The sequence below is a fragment of the Apodemus sylvaticus genome, chromosome 20, assembly GCF_947179515.1.
Source record: "Apodemus sylvaticus chromosome 20, mApoSyl1.1, whole genome shotgun sequence".
NCBI classification, from domain to species: domain Eukaryota; kingdom Metazoa; phylum Chordata; class Mammalia; order Rodentia; family Muridae; genus Apodemus; species Apodemus sylvaticus.
Genome location: NC_067491.1, coordinates 17,735,549 through 17,761,367, shown reverse-complemented (window position 1 = coordinate 17,761,367; position 25,819 = coordinate 17,735,549). Strand labels below are relative to the sequence as shown.

The 25,819-nt window shown below is 46.9% G+C and overlaps 1 protein-coding gene across 1 annotated transcript in view; it reads right to left on the bottom strand.

The window, feature by feature from the left end:
- Window positions 1–471: 471 nt before the first annotated feature.
- Kcnmb4 (potassium calcium-activated channel subfamily M regulatory beta subunit 4) overlaps window positions 472–25,819 on the bottom strand; it is a 60,568-nt gene continuing 35,220 nt past the window's right edge. Inside the window, exon 3 of the mRNA XM_052165777.1 lies at window positions 472–1,004. Within this exon, the coding sequence (XP_052021737.1) occupies window positions 836–1,004 (169 nt within the window). The 3' untranslated portion in view covers window positions 472–835. The remainder of the gene's footprint in view (window positions 1,005–25,819) is intronic.

Genomic DNA, 25,819 nt, shown 5'->3' with positions numbered 1-25,819 from the left:
TGAATGAGGCTGGGGATGTGGTGTGGCTCAGTGGCCCAGAACCTGTCTAGCATGTGCAACGCCCTTGTTTTGATTCTCCTAGCACTTCAAATGAGTGAATAAACAGGATGAGCGGGTACATAAGAACTCTGTGTCCCCAGAGTGAGGACAGACCTTCGAATTCAGGTCCCTCTCTCACAATGTCATCTGGCCACAAAATGGCCACAAGGCAGGCAAGTAGAAGATATTTCCTTGGTCTTTGAAGGAAAGAGACAGAAGTGGCTGCAGACTGAGCTACCGCTGTAGAATTCCTTCTTCAAGTAGGAGTCAAGATACTAGGAACTCTTAGAAACCAATGGTTATGCCTTAAGCTCTGTGGTTCTGTAGATTCTAATGCTCACAATCAAGTAAGGGTTTAATCTAGCAGAATCAAGTGAAAACCATCCACCCCACCCCCTTTAATACCCTGATGATCTAAGCACAAAAAGAAAATAGAGAACACAGAGCACTGTCTTTTAATACTTAATAATCATAATGGTTTGTATACTACACTATACAAATAATAGACTGTTATTTTCCAAAGAAAACCGGCTTCTTAGAGGGTTTCCCAAACAGTTAGTCACTCCATAGAGCTAAGAGTTTGACCCTTTAGCCATTGCTACAGCACAGGGAGTATAGGCAGTAAGTCCCCCAGTCTTTCAACTGTGCCTGTTTCTGCTGCCGATGAGGGAGGGGCCTCTTGGAGGCCTTCTGTGGCCCCTTCCATCTCCTGCGCCACAAAATGTGGGCTCTGCAGGGTAGGTGAGCTCCCGATGAGGCAGCTTCTGGTCTTGGCTTCCCACAATCCTCCTCCCCGTTAAGAGAACTTGCGTTTCTTCATGGCTTCTGCCTTGACCGCCAGGCTCTTGGCACAGATGGTCAGGACCACGATGAGAACACCCACCACAAACGCCACCACCGGCCAGAGGAAGCAGTGCAGGAGCACAATCTCATCATGTGTGCGCTGTAGGAGGACATCCTCTGGTCTGCAAGAGAGTGGAGAACGGGAAAGGAAGACCGGTCAGTTGTCTCTCAGCCCAGCAAACTGTACAACCTGCAGACAAGTGCTCTCCGGCCCAGGGGAATCATCACCCTTGAAAGTGATGACTCTGATTGCAGACACCATTCCAGTCTGCTCCAAACCCATTGCCCAAAGCTGTGAGGAGCTCTTGAATCAAGTAATTGCTGCAAATTTGCATATTGCTTATTAGATCATTTGCATGCTGCAAAATGCAAGAGTATAGCATCGTTTTGCAATGGTTTTCCTGCATCCTAAATGACTTCCCTCTTTCTATCCTTTAATCCCACTGGCCAATGGGTTGGGATAAGGCCAAGTGTTACGGACAGGTGGGCATTCTCCAACAAACCTAAACTCCACCATGGCACAATAATGTATTGTTTAAGTTAGGGTGACAGGTATATAGCCCGCAGGCATGTCTAACCAGCAGCATGGGTCCTACGCACCCCAAGATAACTATGACTGCAGACCAGTACACTGGAATACCACAACACCACATCACAGCTTGAGAAGGTAGTTCTCAGATCCACCGAGCTTGGCTATACAAACCAAAGCCTTTATTAATAACAGGTCATGGGTGAGTTGAGTGCCCTGTCTTATGTTTCTGTGTGAAACTAATTGTCTGTTTGAGCTACTGCCCACTCTCCTGGTAAATCCAGCAAAGTGTCATCGATAGGCTTCTATCTTGCCCACGTAGACACTGCTTCAATTCCTACATTTGTCTCTGGTAGACAATAAAGATGACGCACGCTACAGGAGCCATGTTTGCCCATCTCTGGCAATGAGACAGATGCCTGGGAGTTCAGCATTCCTACAAGAGGCTTATATTTGACGAAATACTAGGAAGGCTTGCCCTGTTGCCTGCAATGGTAGGCTATGTAGCTCTGCTTCCTGCATATGTAGCATGTAGTAACATTATCCCCAAGAACATCAAAAGCTTCTGAGGCTAAAGGCAGTGCCTTTTATGGGGAAACACACTTCTGGGGGCTCTCCCATTCATCACAGTTCCTATTTCCCAGGAGGCCGCAAAGGACACTGGGTGCTTCTCTTTTCCTAAGCTTACGTTATCATAGAGCACCAGCAGAAACGCTTGTGCAGGCTGTGCTTCTCTTCTTTGGTACATGATGTCATTTTTGCTCGTGAAGCGAGATTCTAGTTGGTATTTCAATGAAAAGCTATATTAAATGAACACAGAAGGGCTGAAGAGATGGCTCAGTGGTTAAGAGCGCTGGCTGCTGCTCTTCCTGAGGTCCTGAGTTCAATTCCCAGCAACCACACGATGGCTCACAACCATCTGCAATGAGATCTGATGCCCTTTTCTGGCATGCAGGCGTACATGCAGATAGAGCATGCATATAAAATTAATAATTAATTAATTAATTAAAATTAACTCAGAAGCATTGTAGAAATGAGACCCAAATCACACTCAGCTTGCAGAAATTACCCTGATAATTCTCCTAGCAACCTATTGTCTTCGAGACCTGGGCTGTCATTCATTCTCTTCCTCTCTTGTAAGATGCCACAGTGATGTGGCTTTGTCGTCATTGTTGTCTGTCATTCTGCATCTGTTTGTTGTTAAACAACTTCTTGCTGCTGCTGAAGAGCCTGCCTGTGCTGCGGCCTTATCATCCATGTGAAGTTTAAAGAAACTTTAAACCCAGTCAGAAGGAGGAGAGGCCAAGGCCCCAGAATAACCCAGGCCCAAGACAGGCAGAGTCACATCTAGAGTCCTTGCAACCTGCTAGGCCAGCAGGGCCTCAACTCTCTTCCCAGCAACAGCTGCCCACAGCTGGCAGGTGACTCTAAGTGTGCAAGAGAAGTTCCAACCTGTCTCTCAGGATGCTCTCTCTGGAGAAGACTATTCCACACCTTTAAAACTCTTGATACAAAGAGGAGTTCTATTTCCTTCATCATAAAGGTCAGCTGCACGGCAACGTGAATACACTTGACACCAAGGAGCCGTGCACTGGAAATCGGTGACGTGAACCACAAAAGAAAGGGGACTTGGGTTCTTATTACTATAGTAACTGCATTGTAATTTGCATGCGTAATGTGTTTTTTATAATTGATTGCCCGGTAAAAATGCTTCTTTTGTATTCTTTCTCCAGTTGTTACAGAGGATGGTACTGAATGTCATTATCACAATCCCGAGCCAGTGAAACAGCTCCTACGAGGGAGGCTGGAACCACCACACACAGGCTGGAGGAAATGGTAAGGACACGGGCAGCAGAGAAGGAAGCAGCCGGAAACTGTTGGATCCATAAGCTTGTTTTCCTCAGAAACTTTCTAGAATTCTATCTCTTGGATCCTGGGCAACCCTTCTGTTTCAGAGCTTTAAGTGACAAAATAAAATGACTCATTCGAGCTGAATTTGAACCACTTCAACAAATCCTTCTTTAGAGATAGAAAAAAAATATTATCATACACATTTCCTTAAAAACCATGCATGTCTCCTGCTACTTGAGATAGCTCTAACATGCTCCACAATATCCTTGGATAGGAAAAACTAACTTGTCAGGTCGCTAGTCAGTCGCCTGATTTACTGAGATCGCCTTTAAATTGCTTCTTTTGACCTAAAATTGGCTCATTCCAGCTGGGCTTAAAACGCCTTAACTGAAGGCATCTTCCCGCCTCAGTCATCTCTTTCCTCCAGGTTGACTGACCCAAAACTCTTTGGCTTAGAATTCATTTTCCTTCCCATAGTTACATGGTAGAACTGAAGAGGAACGCTGTAGAGGACTGTTATGGCAAGAGATCACTTCTAAAAGACCGAGGAATGCAGACACACCTTTAACCCCAGGAGACAGAGGCAGACAGATCTCTGAGTTTAAGGCCAGCCAGGTATAGAGCAAGTTTCAGGTAAAGAAAAGCTTTGATCTAGGTGTGACGTGGTACATGCCTTTAGTCCCGAACAAGGAAGCTAAAATCAGTTTGTAGAAGGAAGCAGCCATGTTTGAAAGTGATGTCTAATTGAGTAGCAGACAAAGTGATGAATCAGAGAAAGATTTTGACAGAATGGGTGATGCCCCAGCTCTCGAGAGGAGAGAGAGGATAGACAGACAGTACAGGAGGAAGAGAGTACAGGCCAGGAATACAGCCAAGTTTGTGGGGAGCAGTGCAGTAGAGTTGAGAGGAAGAGTAGAGCGGCAGAGAGAGGGAGAAGGTGGCAGTGTTACCAGGAGAGTTTTACAGAGACAGATCGAAGAGAGAACAAGCTAGACACAGGTAAAGACAAATGAACCAGAGAAAGAGAAGGAGCCAGAAGATTAGAAAACACTGATGGCGTTAGTTTGAGGCCAAACCAAGAGAGAAGAGGCCGAGAGAGAAAGAAGCCAGATTGAATCGGTCAGCTGGGAGAGGAGTTTGAGCCACAACAGCTGAGTTGAGCCAGCCAGCCAGAGTTCAGAAAGAACTAGAAAGGGTGAGCTTATTCAGCAGTGAGTCTCAGAGGGTGAAAACGTTCTAGGCCTAGATTAGATTGCATGGAGGCTAGAAGCTTCCAGAACTAGGCTTAGGTTAGCAGACAGAGGCAGTTAGCCTCGGAGAGGACAGTTACAACAGGAGAATAAAGTACTTTTTCAGAGCTCTTAAAAATGAGAGACCAAAAAAGGGGGCGGGGGGCATGATTCCTCGGTACCTGAGGACTTTTAAAAAGGCAAGCAAGAAGGTCCTTTTGGAGAGTATGGGGATTATAATGGAAAATATGACCGTAAGTATCATAAAAGAAGAGTAACCTTGGAAAACACCCGAGTGCAGCTCGGAAAGGATGTTGTAATGATGACATAAGCTTTGTTAGCTCACTGTTTTCTTACACACGGTGCTTCCTGAGCACATGCTACCTACTGGGTACTATGGCAGGCCACATCATCCTGTTTCATCCTGTTTCAAAGGGAGCAGTGGAAGGGATTAGTTTGCCTAAACGCACACAATCTAAAGTGATGACATTATGATTTGAAACCACATCTGTGTGATTTTTTTTTTTAAAGCTGTGTTATTTACCCTTAAGCCAGCTTTTCTCAAGCTGGATTCACGTGGTACTTGTTTAAAGCCTTTGTTCAGCTTCCTTGGAATCTGAAGTTTGTAGGGCCCCGGAAGTCTTTTGAAGACTCTGGAGGGTAAATCTGTTTATACTTGTGCAAGAAGCCTTATGTAGAGGCCTAGTAATGAGAGAATATAGACTGTACCCTATTTAGCCATTTCCCAGACTTTTCAATGCTAGTTGATACTTAGGTCCTGGTGATCTTCCAACCCTCCGCAGATTCTCTGTAGCATGTGCTTATGAATGCTTGCTATGTATCTTAGATAGAGATCTAAGATAGACTACACACACACACACACACACACACACACACAGAGAGAGAGAGAGAGAGAGAGAGAGAGAGAGAGAGAGAGAGAGAGAGAGAGCAGGGCCAGAGGCTAAGACTTGGAAATTCAGACCACGGTGGGAAATTTGCCATAGAAAGCCCTTGGTTTGAATTGACAGAAGGATGCCCCCTAGGCTAGCCTTGATTGATGCTAATCAAATAAGATATATAAAAAAAATACACAGAGTTTGGGGGTAGATCATCTTAAATATAGAAAATCTATTCCATTTGACTTTGTCTCATCAACTAGGAAGGATAACAGTCCACAGTACTTGTTCTGTTGGCTAGTAGGAAAAGAAAATGATGATTTAAAAAAATAAATAAATAAAATAATAAATGTCTTAAATTTAATCCATTCTTATCAAATTCTCAACAGAAAGTGTGGGGGGTCTCTGTTGGTAAAGGACCCGTTGTGCAATGAGGGTCTGAGTTTATGCCCCCAGAGCCTGTGTAAAAGCAGAACTTCTGTGTGTGTGTGTGTGTGTGTGTGTGTAACACTAGCATGCTGAAGGTGGACACAAGTGGATCTCTGGGCCTCACAGGCCAGCCAGTAGAGCCAGCCAGTGAGCTCTGACTTCAGTAAGAGATGCTGTCCCCAAAGACTAGACACACACCTTTAATCCCAGCATCCCGGAGGCAGAGGCAGGGCCATCTCTTTGAGCTCGAGGCCAGCTTCACAGAATGACTTTCAGAAGTGAAGGAATAAGACAAAGTAACCAGCAACAGTGGAAGACACCCGACATAAGCATGCACACACATACACATGTGCACATGCGCCCACACACATGTGCACACGCAGAGGCACATACACGTGTGCACATGCACCCACACGCATGTGCACACACATGTGCACATGCACACACATGTACACATGCACCCACATGCACCCACACACATGTGCACACACAGAGGCACATACACATGTGCACATGCACCCACACACATGTGCACACACATGTGCACATGCACACACATGTACACATGCACCCACATGCACAGAGACATACACCTGATCCATGCATGCACACACACCACAGCTTAAATAGCATTATAATTTATGAATATGATATTTTGGACACTGTACCAACCAAGAGACAAGATGACCCACTTAAAAAGGCTCTCTCCATGAGATCCTCCAGGAAACAGAAACCCTTCCAGATCATCAGAAGTCCTTCTCAATCCACTGAGCACAGGATTGTTCTCATCATGGAAACCGCTACAGTGTTAAGATGTTTGAGCCATTTTAGCAAGACAGTACGACTTCCTTCTGCCAGCTAAGCCCCTCTCCCCTTGCCTTGTCTGTCTTGTCCACTTAGAGTTGATCTTAATAAATTCTCCCACTCATTTTCCTCACCTTGGGGACTGGGTGTTGCATCTAGGGCCTTGCAAGGTTGGGTGCACTCTTATACAGTATGCACTGACAAACCCCCGTTCTCTCCAGCCAGGGAAGTTGTACAACACTTATGTATTGCAGTCATTAATATAAAGTACCAAGTCTTTGTGTGTGCCTTACTCACTGCACACTGTATCATTACAACATTTTTGCTTACAATTTTGGGGAAAGTTTCATCACTGTCAAGACAATCCCACAAGCATCCTGACAATCCTGACTGTGCCAGGACAAAGGACACCAAGAATGCTGACTTAATCGCCTGAGCGTTTCTGAGCAGGTGCAGTCTACGCTTGCTTTAAATCTTATTTATTATTTATAACATGGCCTGGTTTCACACGAGCCTGAAATGGATAATACAAACAGGACATTTTGAATAAGATAAAAATCCTTTGCATGAGAGTAAAAAAAAAAAAATAAGGGCAATATAATTGGAATGAAGAAAAAGTAAAAACTTCACGAAGATAAGCCCCATGCTTAGTTTAAACAAAACTTCTCTGAGCCTCCTGGTACCCACGGGTGATAGTGGGGAGGAAACACTGGCTCCCCAACTGCTATGATATAAGCAAAGAAAACAAGAGACTTTGGTGTTTTGTTAGGGATAGCCTAGAAGAGAAAAAAATATATCTTGTGTGCACGGTAACCTAAATGTGAGGCATGCACCACATTCTGAGACCAGGATAGTGGTTTCTCAAAGCTAAGGATGAAAATTACTTGAGAGGTTCTTACCATCCTGAGCCCAAGGTCAGGGGCCTGCAGGGCTGAGTGGCCCTGCAGCGATGCTCAGGGTTTATCCAGCCTGAGGACAACCCAAACAATGCCGTCACAATGCCGGAGCAAGGAGATGAAACGCCACGCTCGTGCCCTGTGACAGCTTAACTTATTCTGTGTGGGGGTGGGGTTTATGAAATAGTCTTATAAAATTGTTTATAAGTGTCTTAAACAGGCAAACAAGAATTTAAATAAAAATCTCACCAGTGGGATTGGAGAAATAGCACTTCCCTCTTGCAAGCACAGGGACAGAGTGTGATCCCTAGAACTCATTTAAGAAATGCTGGCTGTGGCTGCCTGTGCTTGCAATCCCAGCACTGCGGAGGCCAAAACAGGCTGACCCCTGGGGTTCATGGGTCAGCCAACCTAGTTTATTGGAAAGTTCCAGTCCAGTGAGAGATCTGGGTCAAGGCAAAAAGGAAAAGGTGGGTGGTATGATGGTTTGCATTTACTCAGCCCAGGGAGTGGCACTATTAGGAGGCGTGGCCTTGCTGGAGTGGGTGTGGCCTTGCTGGAATGGGTGTGGCCTTGTTGGAGTGGGTGTGTCACTGTTGGTGTGGGCTTAATACCCTCATTCTAGGTGCCTGGAAGTCAGTCTTCCACTAGCAGCCTTCACATGAAGACATAAAACTCTCAGCTCTTTTTGCACCATGCCTGCCTGGATGCTGCCATGTTCCCACCTTGATGATAATGGACTGAACCTCTGAACCTGTAAGCCAGCCCCAAGGAAATGTTGTCCTTACAAGAGTTGTCTTGGCCATGGTGTCTGTTCACAGTAGTGAAACCCTAACTAAGACAGGTGGGTTTTGAAGAGTGATACCTGAGGTTGCCCTTTGGCCTCCACTTATAACATGCATGCGCACATGCATTCACACGCAAACTTTACTGTGGTTAGATGGTAGCTCTTCATAACTATATACAAAGTACTTAGGGTGATTCATTTATGGAGAAGAAAGATTTATGCTGCTGCTTCTAGAAACTTGGAAGAATTTGACACTGGGCCAGGACAAAGAAGTAGTCTTCAGGCAAGAATTTGACTTTGGGCTAGGACAGGGAAGTAGGCTCGGATATGTTGGTCATCCTGATAAGCCCTGCAGGACTTTGCTTATTGCTGTGTTTGTTCCTTGACTATTTGTGTTTATTGCTTTTTTTTTTAAATTCCTTAACCTAGAACTGACTTCATTATTTTCATGTCATTAAAATGGTATAAAAGCAGACTGGGAAAAAAATAAACCCAATTCAGCCTCAGAGCTGGCTGGGGCCATGCTACAGTGTCCTCTAATCTAATTGTCTTTTTCTTTTTAACCATCCCTCCCCCTCTGGAGAACCCGTTGACTGACTGAGCTGGCTTGGTCAGATTTGTTTGGGTTTGTGGTAAGGAACTGCATGATGCTGGCAACACAGGGCAAAGCAACTGCTCTCAACAGGAAATGAAGGGAAAGGCAGACAAGAGCCCTTTTAACCTGCTTCTAAACCTAAAGCCCTTCAAATAGGCTCCATCCTTCAGAAGCAAGCATGCCTGACAGTACAGGAGCCACGTGGGTCTTTCAGAACCCAAACAATAGCGGGAGTGTTATTGAATATTTTGGCTTTTAGCAATATCATATTCTGTGGCCCTTCTGGAAGAAGACTGAATTAAAACCTACTCAGTGAAAATCCCAGATTTAATTTTTTGACTACTAATTAAAAAAAAAAAATCTTTGAAGTTTCTTCTTCTTCCTCTTCTTCTTCTCCTTCTCCTCCTCCTCCCCTCTCCTCCCCCTCCCCCCTCCCCCCTCCCCCCTCCTCCTCCTCCTCCTCCTCCTCCTCCTCCTCCTCCTCCTCTCTTCTTCTCTAAAAGATACTGAGGATTGGCCAATAGGGATGCTGGGAACCAGAAATACGTGGTTGTAGAGTATATATATTAAGATGTATAAGGTCATGGACTTGATCTCTAACAAATATAAAAGAAGTTGAATCTGAGTTTAGAATAAACAAGCCGTCCTTGAGAGGAGTTTGCTAATATGTCTAGTTGCTAGGGAAGCAATCACGCCACCTTGTCGAGAGGATGGAAGAGCACACTTGTCTTCCACGTGACTGCAGGAGAGCACTTGTGCAGCTCCCGGGGAGACACGGACAGCCCACACAGGTCCTTTACAGGAAGCACTCTTCACTTGGAGCTTCTCTGCTGTGAGGACACACTTGGAACCCTGGAGGTGGTTAGCTTAAGCTGAAGACATTTGAGATTAAATAGACAGGACCAACTCCTTGTAGAAATTTCTCTCTTCTGCATAACCACAGAACTTCTGGGACCCGAGGCTACCATATATTTCTTCTCCATGGGTTCCAGTATTCACCGAAGACCTCTCAAGCATGCAGAGGCAAACATTAACACAAACTTTCCCTTTTAAAAGCCAGTTTGTCCATCTTGCCTTGTCTGCACTAAGTCTAGCCAGTTCTTTGATTTGAAGTCCTCTGCACAAAACCTATTTAATAACACACCAAGTTTGTTTGCATTTTCTCCTGCTGATGTATTATTTGTGTATTTCATTCACATGAAGTTGACAAATATTTTAAATCTGACAGAGGAAAGGGCTTTTCCTCCCCTACACCATTACCAGCTCATTTTGAGTCATGCAGGCTTAGCAACGATGCTATGATATGGGCTTTAAAAAGCCTGGGTGGTAGTTATCTCAGAAGCAGGGTTTTGCTCCCTGGGGTTCCTATCCGCGGATAAAATGCTCACCACACACCTATAAATGTGAGTCACGCCCTCCAGTCTTCTTCCTCTGTCCTTCCCAAGTCAACTGAGAGTGGCAATAGGGACTTGCACAGGGCTACCTACTGTTTGTGGAGGAAGCCAAGTCACATCCAAGCATAAAATCTGCATCTGACAGTGACAGGAGAGCTAGCAGAGGGGCAGGTATGTTGCTTTGGAGCAAGGCAGGGCTGAGTTAATTATCAAGTAGAGAGAGGAGTATATTAGGTACGTGCCAAAGGAAAGGCCTAAATAATCTGCAAACACAGGACAGTATTTTAAGAACATGAACTCGATTTGGGCGACCATGATCTTGAGGTAAATGTTTCATTGGTTCTTCACACCTTAGTTTTCTCATCTCTAAAATGGGTGTGAAAAACTACCTGACAAAAATTAATATGAGGAAAGTTGGAAGGCTTATTTTGTCTCACAGTTCAAGAGAGAGAGTTCTTCCATGGTGGAGAAGACTTTGGTGGCCGCTGATCACATCATGTCCTAGTCAGGAAGCAGGGATCGGACAGCAAGTAGGGGCAGGCAATCAAACCTACTTTGTCTATTGAGAGCCCACGCCTAATGGTTCTACAACCTTCCAAGGCCATGACGTCAGCTGGAAATGGAGTGCCCAAACCCATGAGCTTGGGGTGAGGAGGGGGGGGCATTTCCTAATCAAACCATGATAGTGGGGTGATAATCTACCTTACTCCTGAGAACTAAATGAGACACGGAAGTGCCTCACTTCCATTGCTTCTGATTCTGAGCACATAGGAGAGGCTGCCGTGAGAATGATTGCCACTACCTGTCCAAAAAAAAAAAAAAAACGACCACCATCACCACCACCACCACCACCAACTGAAGGAAACAAAAGTCACAGATAGCTGTAAAACAAGGTTTTGGGAATATGGACATGAGGCTTGGTGGTTGGAGGCCCAGTTGAGACTAGCCAAAACAAACATAACTGTTCTTGAAAAAGATCCCCCTACCCCTCCCAGAAGGAAATATGTCTGCCTAACCTTCTCCTAGAAGAACCCAGTTCCTCCCCCTCTGAGGAACTTATCAGTCTGGTACTTCTCAAGGACTTTCCAAGGCTAGGTGCAGAGCGAACAAGTAGAGGGAGGTTGACTGACTTGGCCAAGAACGCCCCCTTGAGCGAACTAACCTATGCCTGAAGAGATCCTTTGTCTTGTATTCCACCAATCACAGCCCCCAACGAGCCCTGTTACTGGAGACTGCCCCCTTAAAGTATAAAAAAAAAAAAAAACCCGTGTGCTTTCTTTGTTTGGGGGTGGTTGCTGCCTCCCTTGATAGGCACAACCCCACACGTGTGGATCAATCAATCAATAAACCTCATGCTTTTGCAGTGATCTTTCGTCAAGCTGTGGTCTGTGGGATTGTGCACCTGAGCTGAGACCCTGGAGGGTCTCCTGAGTTACAACAACAACAACAACAACAACAACAACAACAAAACCCACAAAAAGCATTCCAGAATGGTGGCCATGCTGTGTCTTCTCCAGGTAATTTTTCCACCTGAATGAGGATGCAGTCACAGATAACTCCTTTAGCAACTTCCTTTTGGTAGAGATGCCTTTGTGGCTCCCCATTCTCCTGTGTCAAGAACAGTTGAGGGTCCCATCCTGCACCTTGGGCAACGGGGAGCAAATCTGACCAACAGGACAGGTTTAACAAGCAAGTCGTGTATTTTAATTCTACCACACGCATGGCCGGCAGAGGCGAGAAAAAAATCCCGTAATAACATTAGAGTCTTCTAATAAAGAACATCAATAGAAGTTATGTATGCTCTACAAGCATGACTCCAGAGAACTAGATTATGCCGAAATCTATGCTAGATATTCCCATATGGGACAGTCACTCCCCAGTCATAGACGTGGTCCACATCAGAGTGTCTCACCAGACTTTCTGAGAAGCCCAAGGGAGCTGCAGCAGCTCTGAGCTCACACAGTGACGTGGGTGCATCTTTAGATTCTCTTCAGGTTGAGTGCTCAGTGTTGTCCACACATCCTGTCTGTCATCTCAAGCTGGTTCTTAAAGCCCTGACATCAGACACCTGTTATGTGTAACCTCTGTCTGTGAAGGCTCCTGTCTTCTTAGGAGGGAAAAAAAACCCAGCATCACAATCAAGTTTTGCAAGCAGAAAGATGAGTATGAATTTCTGATTTAAGGAAAGAAAGAAGGGAGGGAGAGACAGAGGGAAGGAGGGAGGGAGGGAGGGAGGGAAGGAGAGAATTAGCACCAGCCTTCATCTTTCTGCTTCCTGATTGCAGATGTGGACAGCTGCCTCGGATCCTGTCACAGGCTCCTGTCACACAGTCACAACCACTCTCACCCTGCCCCCAGGCTTTTCCGTGGTGATAGCATGAGCCCTCAAACTGTGAGTCGAAATAAATCTTTCCACCTTGAAGTTGCTTTTCTCCCAGCAACAAGAAAGTAACAATGTGTCTTCTAGGTCCCTCCAACACCCCGAGCACAGGAACATAGAGCTTCAAATCTGCTCGCTTCCAGCGCAGGGTCTCCTCCTGTAGAGAGACTGCACACACAGAAAGAGCCGGGTTTGAAAGATCTAACAGCGTCTCGTGTCATTTCCCTAGAGCTGAGTCATGTCCTTAGTCCTCGTTCCAGGCAAAGAGGACACGGAATCATCGCAGATCGAACACTCGCGACGTGGGTGTGAGAAACCGTTTCCAGGGAGAAGATGACAAACACGCTGGCGGACCCAAAAATAAGCACACGAGCAAGGATTCCATTGGGCGCCTGGAGGGCAGCATTTTGGTTCTCAAGGAAATGAGCAGGGTAAGGAATCCCCTCAAATGTTGCTGCATCCTCCTTCCTGTCTGAACACAACTGGGCATATATTGCGTGCAGTCAAAAGATGGCATTTTAAAGGGGTTCAAAACCCACTTTCTTCCCCATGATTCCTTAGGGAAGAAATCAAAATGGCAAGGGTTTCTTAGGTAGTAAGAACTGAAGGGTGGGGTGGGGGAGGGGCGGAACAATGCAGGCTCAGCCACACCCGTGGGATTCCTTGCAACATGGTGTATTCGAGCATCTGCTCAGCTCCACTTGGCTGGTCTCCCTGGGGTTCCCGGACCTTGAAGAGCAGTACATCCTGCTAAGCTCAAAAAAAAAAAAAAAAAAAAAAACCGCGTTCAACAAATGTTAGTGGGGTGGCAACAGACTTCAAAGCGTGATTGAAACCGATCTGGAGGAGGGGAAGCAGGATCCTAGACTTCCAGGGGATTCGTTCAAAGGCCACATATATTTGTTGGAAACTGTAAATGCCGTAGATGGATTTGCCTGCACAGTCATGTGTGTTTACTCGTGTTTTCACAGATTGTGCCAACTATTTTCAGATAATTTCCAAAACAAGTGATCATTTTTGCTTTTCTGTTTGCCTTTCTGCTTTTTTTCTTCCTTTTAGGAATGAGTATGCATATGTCCATGTGTGTGAAGGGGTGTATAGACACACACGCACACACAACACACATACACACACAACACACATACACACACACAACACACATACACACACACAACACACATACACACACACACACATGCGCGGGTGTCAGAAGTCAGTCTCAGGGACCATTTCTTGTGCACTATCCACATTTTTCAAGACAGGCCATACTGGCTAGTTTTACGTCAATTTGACACAAGCTCAAGCCATCTGAGAGAACTCAATTAAGGAATTGCCTCCATAAGATGGCTGTAGGCGAGCTTATAGGGCATTTTCTTACTTAGTGATTCATGGGGCAGGACACAATCCATGGTGGGTGATACCATCCCTGGGCTGGTGGTCTGGGGCTCTATAAGAAAGCAGGCTGAGTAAGCCATGAGGAGCGAGCCAGAAAGCAGCATCCCTCCATGGCCTCAGCGTCAGCTCCTGCCTCCACACTCCAGCCCGTCCGGACTTCCTTCAGTGATGAACAGTGCTGTGGAAAGTGTAAGCCGAATAAACCCTTCCCTCCCCAAACTGATGCTGGTCACGGTGTTTCATCACAGCAACAGCAACCCTACACAAGACTCGGGGTCTCTCTCGTTGGCATGGAAACGTGCCAAGTAGTAAAAGATGCCCAGGGACCTGCCTGTCTTCCCTGCCTCCCTGGTGCTCGGACTGACAACATCTGTCTCACAACAACTGAGGTGGGGGGAGGGGGGACAGAGGTCCCCCTGACAAGCATCCTTCTGGGAATCAAATTCAAGTGCTAACTGAGCCCAGCCCCTCTCTGCCCAACCTCTCTCCTGGAGAGTGTGATAGCTTCTGTTTTTCCAGCTCATCCTGCTGACAGTCACTCTCCCTCATCTGGTGGATCCCCAAACCTCTCCTCCTGGGTAACCCACCAGTCTGGCCTCACATGCCGTGCAAGGCTGCCAGCCTGGAGCTGGACAGCTGTGAAAGGATCCCAGGCAGGCACAGCCCACAGCAGCTCCCGCCACGATTTCCTCAATGCACCGCCATTGACGTCTAAGTCCAGTCCAGTATCCTATAATTAGATCCTCCACAAAGAAAACCCACTTGCCTGCCTCCTTGCTTCTCCGTACCTCGCTGTGTGATTACTCTGGCATCTATGGAAATAAGTTAAGTGTGTGCCTTTTGTTGCAAAAGGCCTAGTGAGTGTCTTTGATCTGGAAAGCTGGGAGGAAGGGCTGCCTCCTATGATAATGCTATGACTTTTCAAGGGTCCCAACTATAGGAACCCTGTTTGTTCCTTACAATGTATGGGACACCTGGCAGCTATTTTTAAAATTAAGTCATTTCCAACTGCATGTAGGAAAAGAGAAACAGGATTTCTATCTATGCTACCAATGATTCATGTGTCTGGACCCCTAAATTATGTACTACAGGGCACACTCACTACAGGGCACACTCACTATAGGGTGCACACTACGGGGCACACATACTACAGGCCACACTCACTACAGGGCACACTCACTACAGGGTGCACAAGCTACAGGGCACACTCACTACAGGGCACACTCACTACAGGGCACACTCACTACAGGGCATACTCACTACAGATCACACACGCTACAGGGCACACTCACTACAGGGCATACTCACTACAGGTCACACACGCTACAGGGCACACTCACTACAGGGCACACTCACTACAGGGCATACTCACTACAGGCCACACTCACTACAGGGCACATGAATAGTAGCTTTACCCTCAATAGTGTTGTCCTCTGTTGTGAAATTGTGTCTCTTAGTTAAAATGCATCAAGCAGATAGCAAAATACTTCTAAATTACAGAATAAACTGGATTCGCTTTGAGGCCCTATTCCTACATTACATGATAAGTCGTTCTTCAATATTGTTGCTACAATAAAAGTATCATTGAGAAGCATGCACAGCAATCAAAGCAGTGCGTTATGACTACGTCATGGCACTCGTGTGTGCTAGCTGCTGCCTAACTCCACCCCTGTAGCATGTGATGCCCAATATTTAATAAAAATAATGTGTAAATAATTCATGCGTAAATAATTAACAGTGGACTGGTCATTGGAACAAAGAAAGAAAGAAAGAAAGAAAGAAAGAAAGAAAGAAAGAAAGAAAGAAAGAAAGAAAGAAAGAAAGAAAGAAAGAAAGAAAGAAAGAAAGAAAGCCACAGAAGGCTTCTATGCAGTGCGCAGTACATATTCCTAGTGAGATCCAGTTTCACTTCTTTTGCCATGGACCAGTATTAATATTACAGGTAGGGCCTCTGTCTTAGTCAGGGGTTCTATTCCTGCACAAACATCATGACCAAGAAGCACGTTGGGGAGGAAAGGGTTTATTCAGCTTACACTTCCACACTGCTGTTCATCACCAAAGGAAGTCAGGACTGGAACTCAAGCAGGTCAGGAAGCAGGAGCTGATGCAGAGGCCATGGAGGAATGTTCCTTACTGGCTTGCTTCCCCTGGCTTGCTCAACTTGCTTTCTTATAGAACCCAAGAGCACCAGCCCAGGGATGGCACCACCCACAAGGAGCCCTCCCCTCTTGATCACTAATTGAGAAAATGCCCCACAGTTGGATCTCATGGAGGCCCTTCCCCAACTGAAGCTCCTTTCTCTGTGATAACTCCAGCCTGTGTCAAGTTGACACACAAAACCAGCCAGGACAGCCTCCTTCTTTTCCCACAGCAATGACAATAACATGGAGTCTTACAGCTGTACATAGGTCTATGGGTTACATAGACCTGCAATCTTGTCGTAGATCTCTCAATCTGAAGTACAAAATCTTTAGACATATACTTGGGTCTTTCTCGAGACTTGCTTCTCTTCCATTCAGCCACTTGGCATTTGCTTAACACCTAAGGCTGACAGGCATCAGGGACACCCCTGCTTGTTGGTTTGCCCATCGGCAGTCAACATGAGGGCAGGAACACTGTCTACACAACCACCGCCAGGCACGACTCTGGCACGTTGGTTTGAGGTGTTCTGTGGATGCTTGCTGTTGCTTCTGGCTAAAATCCGTTTTAAGACGTGATGGATATTTGCACACAGTGCACAGATAATAATAGAGAAGTATTTAACTGTGCCTGGGGTGGGGGAGGAAATATCCTGTGAGCAGATGCCAATGGACAGGCTTTGGGGAACGGATGCACAAAGAATGTATCAGGAAAGGGTAGGCTCACGGAAAGGCTCGACTATGCCAGGCTGGCATTTCCGATTAGTTTGCCGTCAGTAGTAACCACAAAAAAGCAAAGTGTTTCCAGTAATGCTTTCAATATCCCAACACAGGCTAGAACCCTGGTCACCGCTAGTGACTTCCTCAGGGGGGTTAGCAGGAAAGACTCTGGAAACAGGGCAGAGGTTTGAAGCTGGTCTCAAACGTGAGGAGAGCTAAACAGGGAGGTCTCCTGGCAGATAAAGAAGGATACATGGAGGCTGGCAAGAGGCACCACAGTGAAGTTAGGTAGAAGGAATGGCGTGCAGTTTTCTACACTCAGCAGGATACGTGTCACTTATGATGGCCTACTGTGTGTTTTATGAATGACTTGACGGTAGAAGCTCATAGGCGGTTAAGCATAAAAGGAGGAGGGCTCAGCATTGCTCGATTTGATTGGTGTCCGCTGTATGTACGAGCTGAATCATCTCACTGCCCTCCAGATACGTGCCCTTAGCATTCACCGATGAAAATGGTTCGAATCCCGGCTGCTGTTTTCCAGGTGCGTGGTTCGGAGAGGGTGATCAGCTTCTTGAGGCCTCAGTTCTGTCGTGGAGAGAATGAGGGCAGTGGCCTCACGCCCGTGGCAGAGCTGGGAGTTAGCATGCTTCAGCTCTGACAGGGGAAGCAGGGTGGACGCTACTGCACACTGCTGCACCAGCCACTGCTGCTTAGGGGCCGGAGGAAATCCGTCCCAGTGGGTCTTACCAGTGTTACCAATAAGCTGACAAGGGAATCAAAGGGATTCTGACTCACGATTACGATTATTTAAGGGCTGGAGAAGATCGAAGGGCTCAGCCTATGAAGTGCTTTGCCAAAGCACAAGAATGTGAGCTTGAGTCCCCGGGACCTACACTTAAAAAGACAGGATGCATAGAGGTACACATTTGGGTATTTACTTATTATAAAGATGAGTACACGGTAGCTGTCTCCAGACACACCAGAAGAGGGCATCAGATCTCATTACGGATGATTGTGAGCCACCATGTGGTTGCTGGGAATTGAACTCAGGTCCTCTGGAAGAGCAGTCAGCGCTCTTAACCACTGAGCCATCTCTCTCTGGCCCAGATGCACACATTTGTAATCACAGTGCTGGCGAAGTGGAGAGAGATGCCCAAGGCTCCCTGGCCACTGAGAGATCACATCCCCCAGGAAAAGCTGGGTGGTACTTGAGGGACAATATCTTACTCTGTCCTCTAGTCTCCACATAAACACACACACACACACACACACACACACACACACGTGCGCACACACACACACACACACACACTCACACACACTCACATACACACACACTCACACACACACATGCACACATACACTCACGCACACATATGCACACTCACATGCACACACACACACGCCCACACTCACACACACACATGCACTCATACACACACACTCACACTCATACACACACACATGCACACACACACTCACACACACACATGCACATGCATATGCACACACACACACTCACATTCATACACACACATACATGCGCACACACACCACAGGTACATGCACGCACACACACAGATATGTACCTACCTACCTGTTGGAATGGAAGAGAATAACCAGTATATTAGATACTAGAATCAAGTTTCAAAATAGTCGTGAGAGTAAAATAATCGCGAGAGTAAAATAATCCGTTAAAATCAATAGTATATATTTATAGAAAAAGTAATTACAGTTCTTGTACTTAAGGCCAGAATGCAAATCTCACAAGTTTAGGATGCTCTGGATGCTCTCTCAGAGAAGCATGTGAAGCAGGGTGCAGCTCAGGAGTGGATGAGGTGTGTGCCTAGCACCCCAAGTCCCTGCTTTCCTCTCTAGCCCTGAGAGAGAGGGCAAGAAAGGAACAGGGGAGAAGGGAGCGCGTATATAAGGCAGACATGAAAGGAAGGAAGGAGTCTTATGATCCAGCGTGAGCTGACAGTGGTCACAGCTGCTCCGAGCGGGCCCTCCCTACGGGATGCCCTGTCCTGAACGCCATTTCGGAGTCTAGACTCCAGGGTGATGATGGAAAGTTTCTGCTCAGGGTGGTAAGAGGGGCGTCCCCGGCACACTGCATCCGGAGCGGGCAGGGAACTGCCACAGTGCAAAGAGTGAGCCGGGATAAGTTTTAGAACCCAAACCAAAAACAGAACAGAAAAGAAGAGGAGGGGGGAGGGGGAGGAGGACCAGGAGGACCAGGAGCAGCAGCTGCAGCAGGAGAGGGGAGGGGGGAGGAGCAAAGGGGCGTGGCTGAGCTGTTGTAGCAGCACCGAGAGCAGTTGCCCTCCAGCCTGCTGCTCAGGGAGCCTCCCGCGACACCTTAAAGTTGATCTGTCTGCCATGATACTTAGACAACAGTCTGCCTCCAGTCTGAGAGAGACTACAGCACTAACCCGTGTGTTCTGACTGTGGTAAAGCCAGTGCCGACAGGCGTCACCAGAAACAGGCGTCACCACTGCAGAGAAACTCCGGCTGCCCGCAGTCACTCCCCATCGCCCTCTCCCCGGGTGACCTGTGACCTCATTTATTTGCTTAGTGGAGATATGAAAACTCTCAAAGAACTGCTACAACCAAAAACAGAAGAGAAGTCTTTGACAACCAAAAATGCTTGAAAATGGGATAGCATCCCCTCCCCCCCCCGGGGGCGGTGGTGGCCCACGCCCGTAATCCCAGCACTCTGGGAGGCAGAGGCAGGGGGTTTTCTGAGTTCCAGGCCAGCCTGGTCTACAGAGTGAGTTCCAGAACAGCCAGGGCTACACAGAGAAACCCTGTCTCGAAAAAACCAAATCCAAAAAAAACAAAAAACAAAAGAAAATGGCATAGCCGTGCTGAGGAGAAAGAATACGGAGCAATGCTGTGGTAGGCATTTATTTATTTGGGGCTTTGTCCTGCTTCCAATATGAAATGCCCCCCCCCCCCACCGTGGGCACATGTGTTTGAAGAACTGGTACCCAGCTGTCGATGACTACCTGCCCGGCTGCGTCCTTCCCACCCTCCCTAATCCCCTCCCCCCCCACTCCCATAGCCAGGTTTGGCTTGAAACTTGTTATGTAGACCAGGATGGCCTCTGACTCTGAGAACTGCCCGCCTTGGCCTCGGCCTCCCAAGTTCTGGGACTAAAAGCAGGAACCACTACGCCCAGCCTTCTGTTTGTTTTCCTGGTGCTGTTTGGAAGACTATAAAGATTTTAGGAGTGGGGAGCATCGCCGGAACCAGAGGGGCATGAAGGGTGGACCTTGAGGTCTTAGAGCAATGGTTCTCAACCTGTGGGCCTCGACCCTTTTGGCAAACCTCCATCTCCAAAAATATTTACATCATGACTCATCACAGTAGCGAAAATTACAGTTATGAAGTAGCAATGAAAATAATTTTGTGCTTGGGAGGTCACCACAAACGTGGAACTGTGTTAAAGCGTCATAGCAGGAGTAAGGCCTTATAGAACACTCCGAGTCTCATGGTCCGGCCCCACTTCCTGTCTGCTCTCAGCTTGGCTTCCTGCCGTCCCCCACAATCGACCAGCCTCTAACATCTGCCTCACTCCTGTGGACATGCCTTCCCCAACGTGCGTGATGAGGAAACCGTATTCCCTCAAACCAGGAACCAGAATAAACCCTTCTGATCCTTAGAATGCTTGCTTTTGATAGGCAATTGGTTTCAACACACACACACACACACACACACACACACACACACACACACATTTTTATTTAATAAAGGATTGGAGTGAATGACAGAAAAGGTCTCCCAGATGTGTGAAGCTGTGAGTCTCTGAGTTCACAGACACCCTCCAGACTACAGACACCATCTGGCCCCATTGTGCCTAACAGGAAACTGAGGTGAAGGCTCTCGGGTAAGTAGTCCAAGGTCACCCACAGAGGCGAGAGCTGAGCTATGCATAGAACTGAAGTCTCCTGACGCACAGCCCTGCCCTGCATTCCGGCAGCTGATGGCACTGCACTCTGTGACCTACTTGTCCCGTGGTTCTTGGTATTTTTCCTCCCAAACTCCCCTCAGGGACCTCTTTGGAGGCTGCATAAAGCATCGTAAATGAAAGTGACTTGATAACATCACATTTGTGATTTTTATTACCACGCTGATAAAAGCCTTTAGGAGATGGACTGGCCTCACCGGCAGAGAGAGACATTTCTGATGAACCATCAGAAAACAGACCCTCGATTTCACCTTTTTTTTTTTTTTTAAATAATGCATGGTGTTTAGATGTCAGACTTAGAAGGAATGTTGGCATGGATTCCACCCATAGCCCACAGCTCGCTGGAGACAGCAAACACTGCTTTTTTCAAAGTACAGATTTGGAGACTAAACACAGCCTTCAATTCTGATGTAATCTCTCAATATGGAACTAGACACAAATGTGCATGCGAAAGACTCAATCTGGGTAAGATTCCAGAGTTCCTGCCTTGTTCATGATGTGCCACTGAACTCCATGTATACAGAGAAAGCTAGCACGATCATTTAAGAAGAAAGAGAACTAAGGAATCAAGCCCGTCTCCAATCAAGGGCTGAAAAGTAATGTCTCTTCACAGAAAATAGAAAACATTAGTGATGAAATTTTTAAACATAAAATAGTCATTATTTTGTTTAACAGTTTATTCAAAATTCAGATCTGAGCCAGAGAGATGATGACTCAAGAAGTAAAGGTGTCGGCTACGCTAGGACCCGAGTTCAAACCTACAGAAGGAAGTCGGACGGAGATAGTGGTGCACATCTGTAGTCCCAGGACTCCTTGGTTGAGACAGGCGGCGGGGCTCACAGGCCAGCTAGCCTGGGGTACACAGCGCAGAAGCAGAAACAAGGCAGATCCACCTCAGCAAGAAGGAAGGGAACACTGACCCTGAAGCCTTTTCTTCTGTCTTCCACATGTGGGCATAAGCTGACCCTCTCACCCCACTCTAGCAATAAAAGGAACTAATTTAAATAAATTAAAAACCCAGGTTCCATTTTTGTACACAATTTAATCCTGAGAAGACGTTTTCTTTAGTAATTTGTCCTAAAGAGGGAAAAAAATTGAAAGAAAACAAGGAAAAATTTCAGAGCCAATGATACGCTTAAATTCAGCCTATAAACATATTAAAATAAAGGTGTTATTAGAGCAAATCTGGTTTTGGAATGCAAAGACATAGTGAAAACAGCTTACAACTGACCAAGCATTTCTCACTGTGTTGGTTCTAACTGTATTCAGAAGCACACACCTGAGTACAGTGTCATCCTCACGGAACTCCCTCGCCGTGAGGAAGCAGCGTCGCATGCCCCTCCACTGAGCGGTGGCTCCAGACCTTTGGCCTCGCTTTGGTTCTTCCCTAACTTTGTCTCTCTTGTACAGTTAGGATTTCATAAAGCATCTTAAGTTATTCTGAACGCACAAGGCTCGGAACGGAAGTCGTAAAATCGCCCAGCTGCAGAGTGTTAAGGGCGTGTGGAGATCGGCTGGTCCTCAGTCTATCAGCCTTTATAGGTGGGAAAACCGAGCCTCATAGAAAGGAGCGGTGCTTTCCTGATCAATTGCTTTTAATTCTCCATTTTAATGGCTTTCAAAGTGTGTTCTACAGAGCTCTCGACTCATTTGAACTCAGGCTGTTATGTTCATCTGTCTTTAAAATGCTAAGGGTAAAAATACACACCCCAGAATTAGAATCTATCCATTCAGTGGCATAAGTATAGCATGCTTGTGTGTATGTGTGTGTGTGTGTGCATGTGTGCATGTGTGCACTATATTGCTTTACCCATTAATAAAATCCCAATTATTTAATCAGGCAGTGTCCAAGCCTCCAACCAGAGGACATCTCACCCACTTGTTACTGTTTCTTACTTGCTACAAATGGATAATCCAGAGACAAACATATTATTACTTAAGGACATACTGCTGTGCAGGTGCAATCTGTATCCAAACCCAAATAAAAGCAAGAGCCCTCAAGGTAGGCAACCTGGCTCTCTCTTTGCAGGCTAGGAAAACCAAGATGGGAAGCTGTGCCATTCAACCAAGAGAGACAGAGAATCAAGGGTAGGGAAGTGCACACCCAAATACCCAGTGTCACATGGTTGCCGCCTTACCGCGACTCTTCATCTGCAAAAGCAGCCTTAGTGATGTGGGTGGGATGCAGAAAGAAAATAGGTAATGATGTACAGCCAAGGCGTAAGGCAACACAAGGACCACTGAGGCACAGAGAAATCGATACCCCCAGAACCACAGGATAAGGGAACGGCTGGCTGGGTGCGGCTTCCTCCTAGAACCTGTGCTGTGCTGTGTCAATGTCTAGTCGTAAAAGTGATGAAGGTGTCCCCAGAGCAGGGGACAGGGTGAGAGGAACAAAGGCATCATGGGAAATAGAGCCATTGGCGTGGAGCAGTGCGGGCAGTGGGAAGGCCGAAACACTTCTCTCCAACACACACACTCACCCTCTCGCATGCGGCTCTCCAATCTCGCTGGCCTTGCAGTTATCAAACACACGAAGCTTCCTAGCCTCAGAAACCATGCACCCCAGAGTGCCTCACTCTGACACCGTCCTTCCTCTTACTTGCTTGTACCTAGCTAACCACTGAACCACACCTCTGTTTCTACTAATGTGGTTCACTCAGGTCAGGTCTGCAATTCCCTACCATGCCATAAGGTCTCAAAGCAGGACCTGCGTGCCTTCCTTCATTCCATCACCTGACTTTTAACTTCTACAACCCTGTCGCCATAAGCTAATCACTCCAACAAAGCCGAGAACTCCGTGTTCTTGTTTCATATCTGTCTATTGATTCACGACTGGCACGTCACTCAGTAACAGAACTTGAAGCTGAATGGGAAGTAGAAAAAAAAAATTAATCAAGAGGATGATGGTAGGATCAAATAGAGTCTTAAGAGTGAGACACAACCCAGTAAGAGAAGACAGTCAGTCGAGACAACGAACAAGACCAACGAGGGTCATCCCAGCCATGTAGACGTCCGAACGGAAGCAGCAGTGGCAGTGGCAAAGGTAGCTTTCAAGACATGACGCAAATGCCGGGGCTGCCCTGGGTCATTTGAAGAGGGTTTGTGAACACAGGCCTGTGATGTGAGCTCTGAATGACCATCCTCTCTGGTGTCCCCAGATGGAGTGAATAACCCCTGCAAGGAAGTTCACCCCTCTCCAGGTACTAACCAGGGGAGGCAAAGATGACGACTTCTTCAGCGTCCTTGCAGTAGAATCCCAAGCCTACTATTAGAGTGTGCTTGTCAAGGGTGGGTTTTACCGGGAAAAGCTTGGGGAACTGTGATCCTCCCTTCCCTCAAGGGAGCAGGGGATGGGGTGGGGGAGAAGAGGGGGCAGGGAGGAAAGCCCTGGTGACTCTGTCCTTGAAGAAGACACACCAGGGCCAGCTGCAGATAGGCAGATCAACTTTACTTGGGGTGACTCAGGGCTTATATAATTTTGGGGACAGAGGGTAGGAACATCCAAGATGGGTCAAGGTCATTGGCTGTGGGTTCAGGGTACGGAAATGCCTCATTAGCATGGGGAAGCATTTCAGGAATCTCACGGGCTAGCTGACTGGGTTCCTACCGGGAGAAAGGAAGTTGAACTCGTAATCTAACCATGTGACTTTCTGTAGGTAGAGGCGTGAGGAGGGAGTTGAATGCCCCGGAGAAGGAGAAGAATGAAGACGAATGAAAGGGAGTCTTCCACTATTCACCAAGCTCAGAAGTCTACCCAGGCCACGGTAGGCTTCCACCTCGATCAGCAGGGCAACAGGGAATAACAAGGAAAATGCGGAATACAGATAATAACTCATCTTACCTGAACAAAGACTACAGATATAGAATCTATACATTAGAAAGATGGCGGGCGCCATGGGTTAGGGAGGTAGACTAAGGTAGACTAGTGTCAGGTATTAAGAGATCACGATGGATGGAGCCATGGGATGAAGTTACCCAGAGAATTTGAGGACTAACCCTCCACTGCTGGCGGCTGCCTGGCCCTGCAGATTCCCCTCCCGAACACAGTTCGCCTCGATAAGGCTTAAAGAGTGGAAATGCAACACTCCGCTGATCTCTCTACCTTACATTTTAAAAATAACACCCGTTTCTTGAAAAATGGAAGTTCCTGGTAACCATGCCTCTCTAATTTCCTGCAATTGTGTGAAATCTAAAGGTCGCTTTAAATATAAAGTTCACCTTATCAAGAGCATCTGGGAGTGGATACGGTGAGTCTATTTTAACTTCTCCTGTGGCGGTGGTAAGAAACGCACCGGAGTGGATGGCACCAGGGAGCTGCTATCTCACGCGCCCAGCGACACCCGTTTCCTCTCACTTGTGCCAGGAGGGAAGAGACTGAAACTCCTGCATTCCCAGAGTCACTTGAAAATAGAGATAAACCAGCCTCACTTCTATCTACACTGACAGGTTGCGGACAGGTTGGTGACGTGAGGGATGGAGAAGGCGTGCCCATTCTGATGGAGAGGTGACAGGTTCAAAGTCCAGGCCTAAGATCACCACAAGAGGTATCTAATATAATCAGAAATACTTATTTGGTCTTGGCCCTAAATTTTGGGCAGGGTTCCTGAAATCTTCCTAGCCCGATTGTTAGAGAGGGGATGACAGCTCCTCTTGCTGTTTGCAGGAAGCCCCTTCCTAGCCTACTAGACTTTATGCTAATGAGGTGGCTCTGGGAGGGAGGGGCATTGCCTACAGAGGAACCAAGTTATAGTCAAAGAGCTAGGAAGTTCAGCACTGCCCTCTGACCTCCAGGAAGGGACAGGAGCCACAGGTTGAGCCAAGTCACCAATTATGCCTACAAAATGGGAGAGCCCTGACTAGGGTTCGGAGATCCAGTGATCACAAGCACGTGTCTGAAAGCAGGACAGAGTGTCTAACTGCC